Source organism: Populus alba, chromosome 15, assembly GCF_005239225.2.
Source record: "Populus alba chromosome 15, ASM523922v2, whole genome shotgun sequence".
In the NCBI taxonomy this organism is placed as follows: Eukaryota; Viridiplantae; Streptophyta; class Magnoliopsida; order Malpighiales; family Salicaceae; genus Populus; species Populus alba.
In genome coordinates this window covers 7086717-7102675 of record NC_133298.1, presented here as the reverse complement: position 1 = coordinate 7102675, position 15959 = coordinate 7086717, and the positions used below count along the sequence as shown (strand labels likewise).

At 32.9% G+C, this 15959-nt stretch overlaps 2 protein-coding genes and 1 long non-coding RNA gene across 3 annotated transcripts; 2 read left to right on the top strand and 1 right to left on the bottom strand.

Moving 5' to 3' along the window:
• The first annotated feature begins 969 nt into the window (after positions 1-969).
• On the top strand, positions 970-1942 carry LOC118057244 (uncharacterized). Its single transcript, XR_012167995.1, has 3 exons — positions 970-1151; positions 1235-1405; positions 1515-1942. It is a non-coding gene; the product is annotated as an uncharacterized lncRNA (long non-coding RNA).
• A 2943-nt stretch (positions 1943-4885) lies between these two features.
• Positions 4886-7318, top strand: LOC118057243 (reticulon-like protein B1). Its single transcript, XM_035069759.2, has 5 exons — positions 4886-5306; positions 6032-6212; positions 6344-6485; positions 6754-6823; positions 6909-7318. Exons 1-5 carry the CDS (start codon positions 5105-5107, stop codon positions 7076-7078), a joined length of 765 nt encoding a protein of 254 aa, XP_034925650.1. The 5' UTR covers positions 4886-5104; the 3' UTR covers positions 7079-7318.
• Positions 7319-7932: 614 nt separating this feature from the next.
• On the bottom strand, positions 7933-14894 carry LOC118057241 (uncharacterized). Its single transcript, XM_035069757.2, has 15 exons — positions 14322-14894; positions 13166-13287; positions 12982-13070; positions 12865-12900; positions 12537-12628; positions 12281-12381; positions 11447-11511; positions 10668-11164; positions 10484-10571; positions 10298-10405; positions 9643-10211; positions 9286-9421; positions 9117-9185; positions 8892-9023; positions 7933-8506 (listed from the first exon to the last, which is right to left on the bottom strand). Exons 1-15 carry the CDS (start codon positions 14537-14539, stop codon positions 8393-8395), a joined length of 2436 nt encoding a protein of 811 aa, XP_034925648.1. The 5' UTR covers positions 14540-14894; the 3' UTR covers positions 7933-8392.
• Between the last annotated feature and the right edge of the window lie 1065 nt (positions 14895-15959).

Here is a 15959-nt window from a genome sequence, read left to right as displayed (position 1 = left end):
CCAAACCGGGAGTAATCATTATATAAGCGCCACTCATAAAGAAAAAAAAACGCTGAGACATATCAAATGACATGACATGATAATTTTTTTAACAATTGTAGTTAGCCACACGCACCACTTGAAGGTGACGGATTGGTTGATGTGCTGACATGTGTTGTGCACGTGTCAGTAGCTTTTTATTTTTGTTTTTGTGTCAAAAGACAACATCATCCCAAAACCAAATAGTTATTGCTAAAAAACCATTATGAAATAATAAATTTGCCCTTGCAAAGATACTTTGAGAATTTTCATTTTAACAGTGATAAAGTCATTATACTATTTTAAAAAAGTTAAAAACCAAGAATGCCCCTAGCCATAGTTAAGTTTAATTTTGCTTTCAATGGTACCAAAGTAAATTCAATGTATAAAAAGTTTATGAAAAGATAAAAATACCCAACAATAATTATGAAATGACAAATGAATCATGTGAAAATATCAATTTATCCCTGTAGGTCAGTTCAAAAGATTCTTTTAGAGCAAAAACATAATTATATTGTTATAATCCATGATGAATCACATCTAATTAGTTTGTCTTTTTTTAAAATTGGTTATTCAATTTAATTTTGATTGATTTTAAAATTTAGATTCAATTAGATTTTTTATCCAAACCTCCAAACAAACCAATAATCATAACAAATCCTTAAAAAAGTCTCGAACATACTTCCATTAATATGGAGGAACGAGCGAGTATATTAACATCAAAATCTTTGATTTTATTGACATTATATTTATTTATTTTTAAATAAAAAATATTTTAAAAATAATTATTGTAATTAATGGTCCAAACATCCACTAAATTTGTAGCTTATGAATATTTTTTTTGGAAAGTATAATTTTATAATTAGTTTATACAGTATAGAAAATGGCCAAGAATAAATGACAACTCAGCCGTAATGGAGGCACACATATAAAGCATATTCTAAAGATACTCTATTATGCCAACAACAACCAAAGCATATACCATTTGAATTTACAAGTGCGTGGCATCATGCCTTCTCTGGTTGTTCAAGGATGGAGGGAAAAAAAAAATATCAAAGCAAGTGTAAGCTAACCTTTCAAGCTTCAAGAATCCCAGCATTCTCCTCTCGATAAAAAAAATAAGAAAAACACAGGTAATTTCATGATCTTGACCTCATTTGATACTTTTGCTGCAAAAATTGATTCATTTGGATAAATATATTCTTGTTTGTGTAAGATCCAATCTCTTGATTGATCATACAACTTTTCTCTGTGTACTCTCTGCTCCTCTCCCTCAACAATGAAACAATCTCATGATATGGTTCCTCCATCTTTAATTCTTGCATGCTCAGAAATCCCAGCATCTGAATCAGCATTCTCCTCTCGATAAAAAATAAGAAAAACAGAGGTAATTTCGTGATCTTGACCCTATTTGATACTTTTGCTGCAAAAATTGATTCATTTGGATGGATATATTCTTGTTAGTGTAAGATCCAATTTCTTGATTGATCATATAGCTTTTCTCTGTGTACTCTCAGCTCCTCTCCCTCAACAATGAAATAATCTCATGATATGGTTCCTCAATCTTTAATTCTTGCATGCTTAGAAATCTCAGCATCTGAATCAGCACTCTCCTCTCGATAAAAAACAAAACAAAAAAAAACACAGGTAATTTCATGATCTTGACCCCTTTTGATACTTTTGCTGCAAAAATTGATTGGATATATTCATGTTAGTGTAAGATCCAATTTATTGATTGATCATATTGCTTTTCTCTGTGTACTCTCTGCTCCTCTCCCTCAACAATGAAACAATCTCATGATATGGTTCCTCGATCTTTAATTCTTGCATGCTTAGAAATCCCCAGAACATTATGATTAATTAATCGAGAAAGTAGAATGGAAGTTTAAGTTGCTAAAAAAAATTGTTACTAGTTTTGGTATAATTCTGATCTGGCAGTTCATTTATTTATTTATTTATTTTTGTTATATCATCAACATGGCATTCATTTTGCTTTTATATTATTTTGGGAAGGCAGTTCAAACCATATTATTTAAAAATTTATATTTTTTTTATATTTTTAGATTATTTTAATATGCTGATATTAAAAATAATTTTTTTTTTAAAAATATTTTTATAAAATACTTTTGAATAAAAAATATTTAAAATCATGATCACTACCACACTTTTAAATACTATTAATCTAATTTTGATATAATTCTAGTCCGGCAGTTCTTTTATTTATTTGTTTGTTATAATATCGACTCGCCGTTCATTTTGCTTCACCTGTTTGAGGTTCATTTCAAGCAAAGTTTCCTGGCCTGAAATAAATTCTCAGGTTTTTACTTTTGGGTCTGTCTGCTTTGCCCATTTGCTTAGAGCATTGAGCTCTTTGTATTTGGGCCTCATATCCTTTTTAGGCCGCTGGCCTTTTGATGGATTCTACTGTTAAATAACAATAATAATAAAAAACAAAATTAACTCAATTTTGTATGTTTTACAAAGCACTTGTTGCTTGTTCAATTTTGGATTCGAATCTAGTTATAGAGATGATCAATATATAGGAATCAGAAAATCGTAATATTGATATATTTAACAGATATATTTCGTATAATATTTGGTACATATTTAACAGATATATTTCATATTTAGTGAAACATACTAAATGTTATATGATATTTGGTGAAGTATGATCAGGCATGGCTCTAGTTTTTTAAAATAATTTTAATTATTTTCTTAGGAATAAGGTAAAATTTAAAGCAAAGGGCATTAAAATCTTGTTAAACCAAATTAATTTTGTAATTTTGTTGGAGCAAAAGACTTTTTTATTTTAATTATTAATTCATGTGTTTGTTTTTGCACGGTAAAAAAACTTATTTTTTAAAAAATTATTTTAATTATTAAATCATTATAAATATTTCATTTTACTAGATTAAATATTTTGATTTATGTCTTTTTTTTCTAGTTTTTTTGTTAGTTATTATTAATAATTTATTTATTTACAGAGATGATTATTAGATATTTAGATAAGCTTTTTGATTTACACTTATAATTTATATTATATAAAAAAAGATTTCAAAATAGTTTGTATATGAAAGTTTTTTTAAAAAAAGAAAAATTATAACCCGCTATGGAGCGCATATCAAATCATTTTTTTCACTCTAATTTTTTCGATCATTTTATATAATTCATTTTTTTTATTCATTTTATCTTTAAGCATTTAATTTGTTAGATATTCGACTTTATACGAACTTATTGCTTTGCTTTTGTTTTTTATTTTAATATTGTCTCTTTTTAAATGTTTTTTTTAGGATGTTATGCTAATTTGTTCATAACTTTTTTTTTTTTATGTTTTATACGAATCAAGTTTATTTTAAAAAATAAAAAAATATTTATTTTTAAATAATATTACTATTGTGTTTTGCCTTACATAATATTTTTTTGAGCATGAGTTTATATGTGAGTTTCATTTGTGTTTATCTCTTAAGTTATAAGGTTGAAAATTTATTTTTTATTGATTTTAATTAATAAGTTCAATAAACATAATCAAAATATCTTATTTTGTGTGGTTAAATATTTTGATTTACATCGCTTAAGTTTATTAATTTCTCTTTTAATTATTGTCAACAATTGTTTTTGTTTATTTATATAAATAATTATTAATTTATTTAATGAGATAGTTGAATAAGCTTTTTAATTTATATTTTAATTTTTTTAATGTTAAAAAATATATTGAAACAGTCTATAATATAACTGGTATTTTTCTTAAAAAATCACTACCCTAGGCAAAACACAGATTAAATGACTAATAATAGCCTATAAATTGATGGGGTGATGAGGTGATCTATAGATAGACCCGTGACCAAGTAACTCAAGTTTTTTTTCTTAGACCTATGATTCTAGTGCTAAAAAATATCTCATTATCCTTTGTTGACACCTGGCAGCAAATTTCTCCATTGTTGTCGGCCAGCAGCACGGATATTCCTCCTCTTAAAGGATGGGCTCAAATTGCTTCACGTGTCGCCTCAGCATGCAAGATTGCCAGAGCTTCCCTCCTTGGTTGTTTTAAGTTTTAACAACTTTCCAGTTTCCACCACTTATACAAAATAGCTGGAAGGAAACGAAAACAAGCAACCGCCGTCAGCTCTTACACGCCGTTAAGTCTCGAGCAGTGCGAAATGCGAGGAGGGATTAGGTGACGGCATCACAGCCCAATTGGGCCAATTTGCTCAATTAATTTAAACCAAGGTAACTATATAAAAATCATAGAACATTAACCCCCCCTGTATCCGTACTTTATTTATTTATATTTCATATTCTATGAGGAATGGTAATTTATAACATACATAAAATAACAAGATAAAAAAATTATATATATCTTTTAGAATAATAATATATAAACAAAAGAAACAAAAAATATTTCTGTTTTGAAGAGAGATATATTAAAATATTTTATAATATATATATTTTTTCTTACATTATTGTTGTATTATTGTTATTGGAAGATAAAAACTAGGTTATATGTTATAGATGAACGTTGAGATGTTAGATATTTAAAATTATATCTAAAATCAATATTAAAATTTTATTTATCATTATTTTTAGTGTAATTTTTGTTATAAACTTGAAATTTATAAAAGTCTAAATTAAAAATGATAAAATTTAAATTTATAATTGCTTAACCAATACGATTTTAATACTATATTAAATAATTATTTCAATTTAGTTAAATAATTTAAATAAATTTTAAAATATAATTTATATTATTTTACAAAAAAATCCCAAACAAAGAAGTAATTAATAAACAACTAAAAAAGCTAAAGAAATTAATTACATCAAACATGGAAATAACAGCCACATCATTTCTTCATGTAAATGAGCTTCCCCCCTGTCACCATTCCCAGTCACCTGCCAAATTTCTCCCTCGGTTTCCGTTATTTCCCATATCAAGCAAGTAGGCTCGTTCTCCAAACCTCAGCCTCGGACTTCCCACACCTCTCAACGGCCCAGATCCCATCTCTCCCTCCAAAACTCACACTAAAAAACCTTGGAAAACAGTATATAATTACATCGAAAACGCTACTCTATCGCTCTGAGAGATCCATCAATGGCGGAACATGAAGGCGAGCGTGAGCGTGAACCAGTGGTTGAATCAGTGGTGGATAAGATAACAGAGAAGACCCACGATCATCATTCATCATCTTCTTCATCAGATTCCGATGATGACAAGTTGGATGCTGTGAAGTCGAAAATCTTTCGTCTTTTTGGTAGAGAGAAACCCGTCCACAAAGTCTTAGGCGGTGGAAAACGTAAACATACAATAACTAACATCTCTCTCTGATTGATTAAATATCTTGTTTTTATTTCTTTGATTCGTAGCTAGATCCTTTTTTTTTATACTTCTTTTTTATTTGATGTTGTTACAGAAACTTGAAAATTGTTGCCTGGTGTGGAAATTGATATTAAATGATGGATTTGGTTTCTAAAACCATGGCGTATTAAAAGAAAAGAAAAGAAAAGAACAGAAAAGAAAAGAAATGATGTTAAAATCCCTTTTTGTTGTTTCGAATTTGGAATTTCTTATTAAGAGAATGATTTGACAAGAGATTTATAAGTGAAGAGCGGTTTGTTGGTTGACGATGCTTGCTAGCTAGCGTTAGATCACTCGATTCTTTCAATTTTGTTTTTCTAAACACGCACAGAAACATTCCCTTTATTTGTCTAAATGAGACGGGAAAATTTATGCATTTCCACTGTTGTAGGATTGAGCATTGTATTGGTGAGTAGGGAAGCAAGTTTGGGTTACATTTGTTTTTGTTAGATGGGACTTGGAAAACCAAGTTTTGGCATTTCCACAATTATAGGATTGAGCAATGTATCGGTGAGTAGGAAAGCAAATTTGGGCTGCTTTTGTTTTTGCTAGACGGACTTGGAAAAGCAAGTTTTCACATTTCCACTATAGATTGATCGCTTGATTTCGTGTTCTCGAAATTGTTTGTCTTTCCGTAATGATTTTGGTTTTGTTTTTTTGCAGCTGCTGATGTTTTCCTATGGAGGAACAAGAAAATCTCTGCTGGTGTGCTTGGTGGTGCAACTGCTGTCTGGATTTTTTTTGAATTGCTTGAATATCACTTAATAACTTTAGTTTGCCATTTATCGATATTCTCTCTGGCTGTTCTTTTCCTGTGGTCCAATGCATCCAACTTCTTAAACAAGTAAGGATCGTTTGATATTCTTTACATCCCTTCAGCTTTGGTAAATGTATATTCTTTCTAACGGTGTTGGCTTCAGCTTTGGCGATGTATATTCTTTCTAATGGTGTTGGCTTCAATTTCCTCTGTACTAGATCCCCACCTAAAATCCCCGAAGTCTTACTTCCTGAAAAATGTGTTCGTGAAGTTGCATCTGGGTTGAGAATTGAAATCAACCGAGGATTTGCTGTCCTGCATGATATTGCTTCTGGGAGAGATTTGAAGAAGTTTCTTGCTGTAAGTGATCTCTTCCTATCATTGATATAGCGTTTGATCTTCTGATGGGGAATATCATATTTGGAGCTGTATTTTACACATCCTTGGTGATTAATGCTTACTTCATCAGACACTTCTACTTTTTTTAAAAAAAAACCACTCTGAATTCCATTTTGTAGGCATGTTAATGGATTAAAGCTGCGTAGTTCGTCCTAATACATGTCAAGTTATGTTGGATTTATACTTTATAGAACTAATTATGAGTTGTTGCTGCTCATTTTGTTGTCAGGTAATAGCTGGCTTGTTGGTTCTGTCACTTGTTGGAAGTTGCTGTAACTTCCTGACCTTACTCTACATATGTAAGGAATTCAGATGTTCATTACTTCTACTAGATGCAAGATAGGTTTTTATTAGACTCTGATTTTTATTTCTTCTTTGAAACAGCCTTTGTTTTGCTGCACACCGTACCAGTGTTGTATGAGAAGTACGAGGACCAGGTTGATGGATATTCTGAAAAAGCATGGATTCAGATCAAGAAGCAGCATGCGGTGTTGGATGAAAAGTATTTAAGCAAAATTCCAAGAGGACCATTCAAGGAGAAGAAGAAGGATTAGAGAGAGGGAGAGAGAGAAACCAGTTCTAGTGTTCACTAGGTTGAATTTTGACTCTCAGCAGGTCTGTTTGATTAAGCTGCTCTTGTTGTGACTTGAGTATTTTACAAGCCCTGCCTCTGCTTTATGTTTATGGGGGTGTTTAGGTGCTCCCAAATTTAACTAATATCGTATTCGGTAACCTCTTGAGTTACGTAGATTCGCTCACTTTTATAATAATAAGTTATTGGTTTCCAGGAAAAATCTCCGTCTTGTTCGTTCTTCTTATATCGATTAATCTCCTGCCTTTGGCATCAATGTGCTCGAGTTAATGCTTGTGGGCTTTAAAGGGTCACTAGTATAGTTGGCCGCATTGCAATGAGAATTTCTTGAAATATATATACATAGACACACACACACACATTTTATTTTGACAGAAAATGGTTTTCTATTAACAATATAATTCTTTGAATAATAAAAAAAGGCAACCAGTATAATGATTTGAAATAAACTGAAAAGAACAATTCTGAAGGTGTTTGTTGATGTAAAATGTTCTACCTTTTCTTTTATCATAAGGTACAACGTGTGCTTTCCTCTTTAAATTCTAATTAAAAAGAAAATCTTTAATCTATATGCTATTCCAAGTTAATATTCCAGAGAGAAGAAGATGAGCTAGACCTGGCAATCAATCTTGTGTTGTTCTACTCTTACTGCTCTCAGTACACTTTCTTGGCACATTTCATCACATTGGGACCAGCTGCCCTAAATGTGTAGCAGATTTGAGTTCCATCTCGCCCTTTTCTTTTCTGGTTAAATTGACTTCTGAATGTTCAGCTATAATCTTCAACAATAGAGCTATAAAGAAAGAAAAAGAATCATATCACAAGAGTAAGGAGGAGTATTACTACCTTTCACGAAGACTGATGTACAAATGCTACCCTTAATATTTGTTCGTAAACTACAGACTATCTTGAAAAACCCAATACAGATTCCTCTCAAATTCCACAAACCCTTGTGCATTTCCAAGCACCACACAGTCACATAATTACAATACTAAAAAATGCATTGCTTGTAGAATGGTCTAAAAAATACTGACAAGTGAGAACCCCCTCTTTCGCTTCATCTACACATTTTTCTGACAGAAACCTGAAAGTGTACGTTTTAACTTCTCTGTAATTTCCATCATTTCACTCTGAGGATCTGGTGTCGGGCATTCTGCGTTCCATTCGACACCCGCTGCTGCATGCTTGTAAGAAAAATGTTTCAGTTGCAAGGGAAGGCCATAACCTCCGACATACAAAGAACGTTGCCAATGACAGGGTGACTGCTTCGTAAAATCTAGAGGAAGTAAGTTAACTGTTGCTTCTTTCTTGAACCCCCTTCGCCATACAACTCATTCCATTGCTTTAGCTCATTCATTACCGTACCCTCAGTTGCGAAACTTGAAGCAACCTGCAGATACATATTTAGAAACATCCCTAGACAGAAACATAAGATTCTAGATTTCTTTTACTTTCATGCTGTAGAACCAAATTATCAAGATGGTCATTGGTTCGAATCACACTGCATTCACACATAGCAAAGAAAACATGGCTACTTAAGTAGTTGAGAGGTTTCTCGTCTGGGAAATAATGCTGTTATGATGCTAATCATAGAAAATTTAACTCCAATATAGTGCCAGCTACTTGAATTTCAAATCATAAGTTATGGACTATAAGTAGAAGAAGAAAGCATGAGAGTCTGGTGACAGAAGAATTTGAATTTGAAAAGATTATTTGCTCATGGATTGAGGGTGATAGATGCAATCCAAATTTAAAGGAAATTCATGTAAGATCACCTGATTCTTTGCCTGTCTCATATCATCCATGTTTAACGGCCTTAGAATGATCACGCTTTCCTCTTTCCCTTCTTCCTTTGTATGTGCAGCATCTTCTGAGCTTGTGCCTTCTTCAGCTTTCTGCTTCTTTTCCTATAGAGATATTAAAGGAGCAGAAAACCAGGAAAAGTGTCAGCAAGGACTAAATATGAAAAATACATCTGTAACATGGGAGAAAAGGCTTACCTTATCCTTCACTCGCTCCTGCTGTAAAAGCTCTCTAACTGGTCGATATGCTGCTGTGACACACAGGTTCTGTTTACAGCAATCAATAACATGAGCTAATCAGTCCATTATGAATTGGTTTGATGAATGCTATAAATCTTCTGGAAAATAGAGAAAAGAAAGAACAAACCTTGAGATCACTTCCAGTATACCCTTCTGTCATGGTTGCAAGCTCCTTGAAGTCTAGATCTTCTGTTTTTTCTTTTGACATGAGAGTTTTCAAAATCCTTTCCCTGCTCTCAATAGATGGAAGACCAACCATAATTCTGCCCGACACAAAAAACACGTTGTAGTTAGCAAACATGATGTGAAGCATGAAAATATTTTACATGGAAATATTGAAGCTTACAATTGAAAAGCCATGATGGAAGCTAAAGATATCTGAGAAGGTTTCTTGAAGAGGTCAAGACAGAAGGTGAAAAAGAAAGGAGTTGCGATGATGTTGGTCAATAAACCAATTAGAGGAATCAGAAGAAATAAAACGTACCTGCGCTCAAACCGCCTAATAATTGCTTCATCAAGGTCAAATGGCCTGTTGGTCGCTGCAAGGACAAGAATACGCTCACCAGGTTTTGTCAACAGTCCATCCCAGTGAGTCATAAACTCATTCTTAATCTTCCGCATGGCCTCATGCTCACCATTTCTAGTCCGCTGCCCTAGCATGCTATCAACCTCATCCACAAATATGATAGTCGGGGAAACCTTTGCAGCAAGTGTGAACAGAGCTCGAACGTTCTTCTCATCTTCACCAAACCATTTTGAAGTAATGGTGGACATCGAGACATTTATGAAACTTGCTCCGGCTTCTTTGGCTATAGCTTTTGCCAGCATTGTTTTTCCTGTTCCAGGTGGACCAAATAGCAATATACCTCTACATGGCTTGAGAAGCCCACCATTGAAGAGGTCTGGCCTCCGAAGAGGCAGCATGACAAGCTCCTGAAGTGATTCTTTGGTTTCATCCAAGGCACCAATATCTGCAAATGTTACTCCAATCTCATTTGCAGGGATAACCTCTGGTCTGATTCGTTTCTCAAACTCATTGTCAGGAGGAACTTCCTGCAGGAAGTAATGGGAATCCATCGGTTAGACAATCAAAATAATATTGACAGCTCTTATCTAAAGTATAAAGAATTTTGACTTACAGGGGCTTTAGGTTGATTCTCGCTGTCCTTCTTCGCTCCAGTAACAGATTTCTCTTTTTCAGTCTTACTATCATTCTTTGCACCAACAGCCTCTTCCCCTTCAGCTTCCTAAAATTGACAAAAAATGTAACACCAACCTTCTATAGTGCTCACTGTGTAATAGACAATATCAGGCATAGAACTAACCTTGCCAGCTTCGGCATTAGTCTCTAGTTTTAGTGTATCCTTCCCGTCACTTTTACCTTCTTGGAATATACTCAATCCATGTGACAAACTGCTCCAATGAAATAATTGTAATTAAGAGACTGTTGTCTATTATCTTCCCAGAGGATATAACAAAATAAATCATTAAATCAAAACAGGTATCCACCTCTTAGATGATATAAGAAGCTTTCCATTTCGGTATTCCGGATCCTTATTATTCATCAGATGATATGAGATTGCTGATACCACGATTTCTTCAATATAATTGCTAAGAACCATTGTGTCTGCATGGCAAATAGAACTCAAACCATCGCATTCAATATCATTTGCCGCAAGCACCTCAGCAATGTGGTTTTTGTTATCTTGAAACTGAATCTTCTTCATGTCCTCTTCCAGTTGGGCTTTCCAGCTGACAAGATGAGTCTCATCTTCTGGTGGTTTGATCTCAATGTTGTATGGGAATAACATTGAGAGCCTTTCATCCGCTTCTTTGCAATCATCTTCTTGGTCCAACATCCGGGAACCAAGTATCAACACATTACCTGAGAGTTTCTTCAACAATTTATCGAGCAAGTTGTACATCCTTTGTGATTGAAGAAGCAGCTTCTCAGCATCCCGAAGGTATAAAATGATGGAACTTCTTTCTGATACTGAAACCAATACCTGTAAGAAAAACATTTTGACTGTTCATAAGATCTTAAGAATCATGCAGCGTAATAATCCTGACGCTGAAAATCAAATTTTCGTTTACATTTTAACATATAGTTTATATATGCAGTAGAGACTCTCATTCAGAAGCTAAACAGAAATGCTGTAGAATTGTGTATTATCAAGGAAAAGTATACTTTTCACTAGTAACAACATAACGAGCTAGTGTCTTAAATAAAAAAAATTAAACATCAACCACCAAAAAATCAATGAGCACACTAGTGACAATATTTTTACCTGGTAAAGTGATTGCAAAAATAGTTTCTCATCAAAACACCAACTGCTTGTGTGCTTGAGAGGAGCTGAAAAAACAAAAGAATCCCCAGAAGCAATGAGTTCAATAGATGTTTAAATATGCAGATACCTACAGCCAATCTAACGTTCATAAGAAAACTAAAGAGAACAACACGGGTTGATGATCTTCGAGAAAATCATGCATTATAAATGAATTAGCATTGAGTTCTTCATAATTATATAATATCAGTCATGCAGAAAATATGACAGACAATAATAAAATTGCTACCAATATGAATGCTGGGAATCAAATCAAGAAATGTAGAACCTAAAGTTTGTGGATTCGAGAAATAGGACAACAAACCTAGGAAAAAAGTCCTATGCTCTTTCAAGGCTTACATCTCCTGGGATGAAACCGATTAAACAGGACAAAGCCATTTATCTTACCAATTCTTATCACTGAAACCAAGAGTAACTGAGGATACCGCAAAGAAAAGATTGGAAACAATGACTGAGTGATAAAGTTTCTGGTGAGAAATCATTTTTGTAGATGTGATCTAAACATCGTATCAAGTTTTGTAAATCCGTACATTACAAGGCAGTGGTGGTGAAGAAAAATGGATTCATTTCCAGCATCACTGTCTCTTCAAGGAAGTTCGCTTCATTTAACAAATTGTAATGAACTTTCCAATAGTCAGTCTTCAGAAAAATCAACATATATTGTCATGAACTTTCCAATAGTCAATCTTCAGAAAAATCAACAACTATCAACATATATATCGCATTTTTAATAGTATTTAGGACAGCAACAAAAGTTATCGAATTCTGATGTGTAACCTGGATTCATGGAACCGGACTGTGAAGTCATACTACTCATATCAGAAGCGGTGGAGGTGCTTCTGCGAAGTTTGGAAGAATTATGAGACCCTTCCTTACCCCTGCAATATACAAAGACACAAGGTTAGAGCTGAAAACATTTAAATCCATGAGAGATCTTTAATCTAACCACCACATCAGACCAGCTAAACTCAGCCAAGACCTATTTCTAGTGCAAAGGGATGATGAACTGAGGGGTTTGCTTGTGAATACCTACCTTGTTTCTTCCTTTGGAGAAAGGATTGAGAAAGAACCAAACAAAGAGGACATTCGTTCCAATGTCACCCCAGAAATGGACGTCTTGAAAGACTACAAAAACAAGCAAAGAAATCAGGGTACTTAACAAAATGAAGACATGAAGCCATCTGCAATCCTCTAACCAAATAATAAAAACTTTACTCATAAAATGCATGCCATTAAACATGTCTACATGGTTATTTTCCGACCACTTAAATGATGAAAAATATAAAATGATGCAGTAACACTCAGATTCAACACCCACTACAGCATTTTCAATTCATCAGAACGAGCAGGAGAAAGCTTACAGATTCTTTTTTACTGCATCCATACTTGCTTTGCATCTGCAGTGAAGAAAGCATGAAGAGTATAAGTACTATTCAATGGCAACACGGAGAGAAGGATTGGAATTTGTTCGTAGTCACCTTCATGGAAAAGTCACTAACATCCAACAACAGCAGCTTTGATTCAAAGTTATGTGCTAAAGCCTTCGCAAGCATTTGGTGATAAAACTCTTCATAAAATTAAAATTGCAAGAGATTAGGTCGCTGCCATCTTTAAACACATAATATTCAATTTAAAATCACAAAACATATCCTCATCGCTTACCAGCAGGTCCTGAGAGCAAAATCGCTCTACTAGCAGGAGAAAGATTCCGGGTGTGCTTGGAAAAGTCAGCATGCTTTAAATGAACAAATGCCGCACTTGTTAATAACATTCGAGTTTTCTCACTGCAATCAACCATACAAAGAAATGAGAAAGTAAAAATGGATTGATTATTGAAAATCTTCCCTAAGAATGAATTCCAGAACACATATTGCAGCAGTATCTGAACTAATGCCATAGAAGGACTTCATAAAAATGTTACAACTTGTGCTCTGTGTAGACCAATATGGTTTACTTTCCATGCCTCCTACAATCCAAGAACAGAGCAGCAACTCAGCCAGAAGATTTTCTCAAGCTTAACATAACTGAAATCTTGATACAACTATATGACTTAATTCCCTTCATCTCCAATAATCCAAGCAGAAGTTAGCAACTCATCCAGATAATTTTTTCTCAAATTCAACAATTTCAAGTTGAGTACTCCAAAAACAGTACAGGGACCCGTCAATAATTAGATGCCTCGTGACAGTTAAAAAGACAGAAAAAAAAATCCAGCAATACCAGTGAAAAACAGAGAGAACTGGCAGGCTTGGTATCAAAACCCTAGAACATTAATAAATATTTGACATGCTGGCTAAAATCCTCCTAATGGTTCAAGAAAAATTTCTGAGATTACATAAATTCCTGACTTTTCATTGTGGCATCTATGGATGAGTGAATTTCCCCTATTCAACAAGATGAACTTAAGGCTAACCTGTCCAGAAAGAGGGAAATCAAATTCAATTATTGAAGAGATCCTTCAAATTTTAAGCACTCATTATAGGAGGAAAATCTATCAAAATGAGATGATGCCATTGATTAACTACAACTCCAAAAGCAAACTATTTAATAAAACATTCATGATTATTATAATCATGTCCAGGGAATATCATCATGTCATAGCAGTTAATTTCCAGATAATGATAATAAAAGTACCAAAACCCCATATGTCAGTAGATACATAGAATCAACTCAAAATCCCATAAATAAAGAAATAGCACAGTTTCTTTCTCAAGATCTTCAAAATGCTGATATCAAAATAAAACAATTTTTGGACTGTATAATACAAGCATGTGATAAAGGTCGAAAAGCTAGCAGAGAATAAGAAGCATTATCTTGCCTGAGATAATAAGGGAACTCATCAAATGTGACCTTGCTGTTTCTTCCATCAACAACCTGCCTCATCAATTCTTGCTCAATCTGCTCAGCTGTGACACCATCTATAGAGCCACATCCACCAGCCCACCCACTTACCTTTTGTCCAGAGGCCAATCCTAGCCCCATACCGACCCCAACCCCAACACTCAAAGCAGACAGCAACATATGCTTCTGTTCCATCTCTCTCTGATTTTTTTTTTCTCTCTCTTCCCAAACTAACAACACCTTCAAGAAGACTAAAAACGCTCAAGATTTTAACATGAAAATGAAAACATGATCATATATGCACATAAAAGTGATAACTTCTGGACACCCTACAAGCTAAAATGGCTGTTACAATACAGTAAGAGATTTGGAGGATAAAAAAAGAGAGATTTTCAAGCAACAAGAATTTAGCAGTAAAAAAGGAACGATGAATAAAATCTTTTCTCGAGGAGACTAGAAAATCTGAAAATGGGTTAGGAAACGCTAAAGGGTCCCAAGAACAGAAGCTTTGTCTACAGTCTTTCTTGACAGGTATGACTCTGGTGCTATGTGGTCTGGCCCTCTTCAACTATTTATAGCATGCTCTCCTCCTAATGAACGTTAAATTACCGGGAAAATTTACTTTATATATATATATATATATATTTTAATGTTTTGGGTTTATTTTATTTTGGTTGGGAGGTTTTCTCTTTTTAACTTTTCTGTTAGGTGGTTCTTTGCCTTTTTCTTTTGTCGTATATTTTATTTGCTTGCGTGTCTTCTATATAATAAATAGTAGGTAAAGTAAAAATACCTACTTTCCATGCTTTATTTTTTATTTAATTTTTTTTTATTAAAATAAATATTTAAACTACTTTGCGTTACTAATTTTATAAATCTTGAAATAAACAAGCAAATCTAGAAAATAACCAGATAAGTTATATCCCACATTATTTTTCATTTATTTTTTCATGCCTTTTGCTTATAATGGTCAATGCTCCTGTAAATAATTGCTTTATTTTGAAGACTATTTATTTTTGACAAAGAAATTTTCCATTGAATCGTGACGTGCAAAAGTGTCTTCAGAATACCTGGATTATTAAAATAAAATAAAAACCATTTTCTGCAACTTAATTTTCATTTTTTTTTGTTTTTAACATGAGAGAAAAATACATCGACACTCTTAGACGAAATCTTGATAAATTTTCTTTACCGGTTGGGTGATATTATTTAAATGATCAATCATCAACTTCTTAGCTTATTATTTTTCATAATAAGTAAGAACACTTAATTACACATGTATTCTTGAAATATCAATTTTAAATCCGACTCACGGTGCCTATTTTAGAGACTAGTGTCTAAACATGTCTAATCAAATCTAAAAAAAAAAAAATGCTTAAAAAGAAATAATGTGTTATGTACAAATCTTAATGATATGATTTCTATTCGACGTGTCATATGGTTTAAGGGGTAATTGAAAATATAATAATATTTATATTTTAAAATATTTTTATTTAAAAATATATTAAAATAATATATATTTTTAAATATTTTTAATAATAACATATCAAAATGATTTAAAAACAAATAAAAAAATTATTTTGAAGCAAAATATAAAAAAAAATTAATTCTTTTT